General features: G+C 33.2%; 1 protein-coding gene across 1 annotated transcript; it reads left to right on the plus strand.

Annotated features, from left to right (window-relative positions):
- Window positions 1-385: 385 nt before the first annotated feature.
- On the plus strand, window positions 386-5,537 carry LOC139482267 (probable endochitinase). Its single transcript, XM_071266051.1, has 3 exons — window positions 386-544; window positions 3,589-3,609; window positions 4,567-5,537. The coding sequence occupies exons 1-3, from the start codon at window positions 484-486 to the stop codon at window positions 5,493-5,495; spliced, it is 1,011 nt and encodes a 336-aa protein (XP_071122152.1). The 5' UTR covers window positions 386-483; the 3' UTR covers window positions 5,496-5,537.
- The last annotated feature ends 223 nt before the right edge of the window (window positions 5,538-5,760 follow it).

Raw genomic sequence — 5,760 nt, forward strand, 5'->3', positions numbered from 1 at the left:
GGCTCATCATTCATGGACCATTGCATTGACTATGGACTTTTTTAAAAACTTAGAATTAGTGTACATGTGAAAGCGTAGTGATTATATCAACTGATATGCTATATACCACATATATGTCAGATATGACCATTTCTACAGTGTTTAATAAAATTCCAACATATGCATTTTTCTATTTCTAAATTTCATACATTCACATAAAACAAATTTGTGTGTGAAAAGTTTATTATTATGAATGAGCATTTTCAAGTTTTATTCTTGATTCTCTTATAGTAATGTAAAGTTTTGAAACTAGTTACATGTATATTGCCCTTGATTTTATCTTTTATCTACATAATATAGGTCTAAAAATTAGCGATACTAATAACGATATGCACATCGTACAGGTTATTGGGTTATTGTAAGAGATAACTGAAGATAAGCAAGGGTTTGACATGCACAAAGGAATGTGAGGTTTTGAATGTTGGAAATAACACAAATAAAAACATGGTTTTAGCTGTAACAATTGTTCTTCTTGGTGCTGTATCATACGCAGCAGTACTTCGAGGTATTTAACTTCTTTTGACTATGATTTCGTAAAATATTTTATACTATTTTTTATTACTATGTTTTTGAAGCCACACTTTTCACTCGCCATTAACAACATGAGTGTAGTTTCACACTCACAATTATCTGAAACATAAAAAGAAACTTTTGAATAAAAAGAAACAATACTCAATCAAACAACAATATATCTGATCTAAATTTATTTAGATTTCTTTTTTCGTTGTCTCGCCTGAAACGAAAACTATTACAAGACATATTGCTCATAAATTCCGCCTTCGTAGCCAATACTTTAGATGAGTTTCTGCTTGAGGCTCTTTAGACATTTAATTCTTGTGAAACAGCATTGATATTGCATGAAAAAACTTGAACAGAGACTTTTTCATTAGCAAACTCCAGAGCACACCTTTGTTTGATTTTGTATATTATCGTATTTTACTGGGAAATTAACGTACACATGTAGTATATTTCCCCGTAACCAATAAATAACAGACAAGAAAGAATGTATCATGTATGATACATTTAAGGGGGTAGACCTTGGTCCAGGGAGATAACTCGTTAAATCAGTTATGCGTTTGTAAAAGTAGGGTTTCGTCAATGAATTTTAAGCATTTACCTGAAACAGATTGGATATAATCTATGTATCCAAGAAGCCTAGAACATATTTATGAAAATGGCTGACACAAACGTACTGATGATTTTAAGAGTTATTTCCCTTAACCTAGGTCTACCTCCTTAAATAAAAGGTAATAATAGTATACCGTTGTTTAATAGTCTTAAGCCGATTTAATTGAAACAAATCTAGGTCACAAACCGAAACTGAGGAAAACACATCATCTATAAGAAGAAAACATTTGTTTATGCCTTACCCACGATAAAAGAGGGGCATTATGTTTTTTTCTGGTCTGTGCGTCCGTTCGTTCGTCCGTCTGTCTGTCTCGCATAAGGTTCAAGTTGTTGGTCAAGGTAGTTTTTGATGAAGTTGAAGTCCAATAAACTTGACACTTAGTACACATGTTCCCTATGATATGATCTTTCTAATTTTAATACCAAATTTGAGTTTTTATCCCAATTTCACGGTCCATTGAACATAGAAATGATAGTGCGAGTGGGGCATACCATGCATAACTTTATAAGACCTTTCATAATGCACAAAGTAACCTGTCAATATATATTCTCTCTTAACCTTAATGAGGCATATGTCAAAAGTTTTATAACATTATTTTTCAAGAAGGTTGGACAAATTTTGATTATCTAAAAAACTTATCCGAGATTTACCTTCATGTAAACTACAAAAAAAGTTAGACCACTACTCAGTAAAAAAACTGGTATTTAAAATAAATATTACAGAAAGTTGGCTATTTTGATCTTGCAGACGTTCCTGTCCACGTTTCATATTTTTTTATGAAGGTTTGACAGTTATAGATGTCTAATAAACAAAGGTACCACATACATTCGTGTAAAACCGTCAATTTTGTTTGATTCTCTCCTTTACTGAGAAAAAACGAGACTTTAATCAATTTAAGAAGAAACCACTTATGATAATTCAATTATATTTGATATGCAGTCGTATAAACATTGACAGCTCCTTTTGCTGGAGATTTTTTTGTCATGTACCTTCAGTCATGGTTCCTTGACTTGGAATATTTTGCATAGCTTATACTCCAAATGACTGTTATTGTTATTTCAACATTTACACACAGACGAGACATATTTCCGTGTCCACAGTTTATTTACCTTGATTTGTATCTTTTTGTAGATTTATGAACATCGGAAACTACTACTGTTGACTCTTTTCGCTTTACAGTTACATTTTGTTCTACATTTTCTAGATTCATTTTAGTCCAAATAATTATGACGTCTTGAAATGATACTTTATTTTTTGCTCTGACGCCTTACACAGCTGTAAACAGTCACTAGGAAAATATCGCATTTTCCTATTCTTTATACATGTATATCATTGCGGTAAAATTGTAAGTCAGCTTGTCAATAGAAATGTAGCATTAACTTATTCAAAATAAAAATTGCAAACATTTTTGTCCCTGCAATTGTTTTGATGAAATTTAATGCCATATGCAGTAATGTTATGTAAATTTCTAAGTGAATAGGATCACAGAATTAGGATATTATCTACCAAAAAAAGAAAGAACTACCCATGAGACACAATTAATGGACGTACAAGAAGAATTGTGTACAAACAAGTGTATTTTCAGCGCTTTTTATTGCAGTGCTAGGAATCATCAAATTTAAGATTTTGAAATCTTAGAAAGGATATTCAAGAAATAATAATAAATAAAATACAAACACAAGAAATTGACGGTTGTCTGATGCACATCTGAGGGACATTATGTGATTGATTTCAACATGTTCAAATACTTTAGTTTTTGATTATCGAAATCAATGGGCGAATTAAACGTGGTCTGATAATAGATCATAATACGTTTTCCGTTATTATCTTATCGTTTTGCACTTGAAGTTTTCAGAAATAGGGATTGGACTTTTAAGGTCATGTGGCTTATCTATGCCTGTACTTATAATGCAGTATGACAATATGCAAGTGTAAAAGTTGTTATCATGTTTGATTTATAGCATAGATATTTACATTGTACTTCAATATTACCAACGGTACGAGTACACGCGACACTTATAGCAACATGCGAATTGTGTGTTATACATTTAGGGAACAGTAGATTACCGATTTTCAAGTCTTATAAACAGATTAAAAAATAACAAACATAGGTTTTAACATCTCGTATTCCCATGTTTTTAAAAAGGTAAAATAACCCAAAAAAAATCGAACGCAGAGGACAATACTAACCCGAAAGTCCCCAAGCAAATGACAAAATCAAAAGAGCAAACACATCAAACGAATGGATGACTTACAACTACTGTTTTTACGCAGCAGGGTTATATTTGAAATAATTTGATTACTACATAGTTGTGGCATCCCTCCTAAAAACCAGTTTATCTTGTAGCTTTTGGAATAAAATGTGGTGTCGCTAAAAAAATATATTGTATGTATTCTTCAATAACTTTTTTCCTTTTCAGAAAATAGAGGAATATGTAAAGGTAAGTATTTTTAGGTTTAGATACCAACTATAAATTGTAACACGAAGGTCCTAATTCAAAATAACTACTGTACGGTTTTTTTTTTAAATCACGTCTTAAAGAATTGGCTTCTTTCTCAAAGCACATCTCAGCTCTGCATTTTACTGTTGTTTTAAAAAAAACTCGAATACATTGTAGATACTGATCTTTTCAAAATACTGGGCTAATGTGTTTTTGTTTTAGTACAAAAATAAGGGAGAAAATACCAAGGGGGCAACAAACAATACCGTGGTCTCCAAATAAACAAAAACAACGAAAAGACACACAGCAAAAACGAACAGCAGAACACACAAACATCTTCCTCTGGCTTGAATTTGATATTGTAAACACATACAAGGTGGTAAATCTTTAAAGAATTATGTGAACACAAAACAGTCTGCAAATGAGAATAGTTACTGTAGTAAGTCGGCAATGAGAGATTATCCTGTTTTGAACGTATCACCCTTCATATAAATGGAATATCAAATAAAGCAGCATATGCTTCAAATTAAATTCAAATTCGGGGTATTTTCTGTTGTTTTTTTTATTTCTTCTGGACAATAATAAGGATATATTATTCATAACATTATAAAATTTTCGAATAAATACTGATTTTCTACTGTATTTAATTCATATTGTACCATGAAAATGGTGTAATATATATATATTTTTTTAAAAATTAAAACAACTTCAGATTCAATCGCACAATAGACCTATTATACATGTTGCACCATGCACTGAATATATAGTACCGATATGATAGTATGTTGATAGCAACAACATCGGAATTCTCTATTAATTAGAGCCAATTATTCAACTAAATCATTGAAAAAAAGAGATAGCAAATTCCCCCAAAACTACAAAAAAAAACGACTTACTTTTCATATCAAACGGAAAGTCAGTTTTTAGTTTTTTAACGAACACTGATATTTCTTTCAGATACCTGGTCTAACGTTCCAGATCCTTGTGTGAACAACCCAAACAAAACCATATATTTTCCTCACCCTGCAGATGTAAGGAAATTCATACAGTGTGACCTTCTTGGAAGAATGTACATTATTCAGTGCCCTAGAGGAGAAAAATATGACTTCACTACATCATCTTGTGCAGGAAATGCTTCTACGCCGACGGGCACTACGCCACAGTTAGCTACAACAACAATACAAGTAACCAATTCACAAACACCAGGACAAACCACTTCGCCAACACCTAAACAAACCACTTCGCCAACACCTGCACTAACCAATCCACCAACATCTGCACCAACCAACCGACCAACACCCGCACCAACTAACAGACCAACACCTGCACAAGTAACAACACAACCAACAACTGCACGCGTCACCACTTCACCAACTCCTGCGCAAAGAATTACAACTACTTCAGCAGCTTCGGCAACTTTATCGAAAAATCCTTGCACAAATGCTAACTTTGCTCACGGGCTCAATTATTTCGCACATCCAACTGATCGCAATAAGTTCATTGAGTGCGACTTGACAGGCAATGCTATAGTCATGTCATGTGACCCAGGATTAGTGTGGATTCAAAAACAAGTAGCATGCGGTTTTAATATGCAACTAGCAGGGTTTCAAATTCCAACAGGTGCACCCGTTCAAACTACAAAAACAACTACAACAACAACAACTACAACAGTTGCTCCAAAGATTACTACACCTGCGCAGAATCCATGCACACCTGATGCTATCAGCCATAACAAGCTTTTCCACCCTCACCCTGATCCACATAAATTTTATCAGTGTGATATGGCAGGAAATGTCCAGACGTATGATTGTCCCCCAACTCTTGTATGGAATAGCGTTGCGAATACATGTACTGCTTCTTACTTATCACTTCCAGCGGTTGGGTAAAAGAGAAAATAAAAAAACAAGAAAATATTCTTATTGTACAAAGTAGTGGTGGTTTTTTTTTTGGCTCAAAATGACATAGACGTTGCTGCCGTTAGGCACTTTAGGCACGTGCCTACCCATAATTTTTTTCACAAATAATGACACAAAAAGTCCTCGTGTTCCATTGTCGATGGAACCCTTTTCGTTTTTCCCCCTGAAACTAGCAAGCTAAGTTAAATCACCAGTAGACTGTATTTTACGAAACAGTAACAATATTTTTTTTTTA

Source organism: Mytilus edulis, chromosome 1 (assembly GCF_963676685.1).
Source record: "Mytilus edulis chromosome 1, xbMytEdul2.2, whole genome shotgun sequence".
Lineage (NCBI taxonomy): Eukaryota > Metazoa > Mollusca > Bivalvia > Mytilida > Mytilidae > Mytilus > Mytilus edulis.

Bases quoted from the DNA above. Each gene is read 5' to 3' on its own strand.
- LOC139482267 (XM_071266051.1), top strand. From the start codon at position 484: ATGGTTTTAGCTGTAACAATTGTTCTTCTTGGTGCTGTATCATACGCA. The intron at 545-3,588 runs GTATTTAACTTC...TTTCCTTTTCAG, and splicing joins ATACGCAGCAGTACTTCGAG to AAAATAGAGGAATATGTAAA. The intron at 3,610-4,566 runs GTAAGTATTTTT...TATTTCTTTCAG, and splicing joins AAATAGAGGAATATGTAAAG to ATACCTGGTCTAACGTTCCA.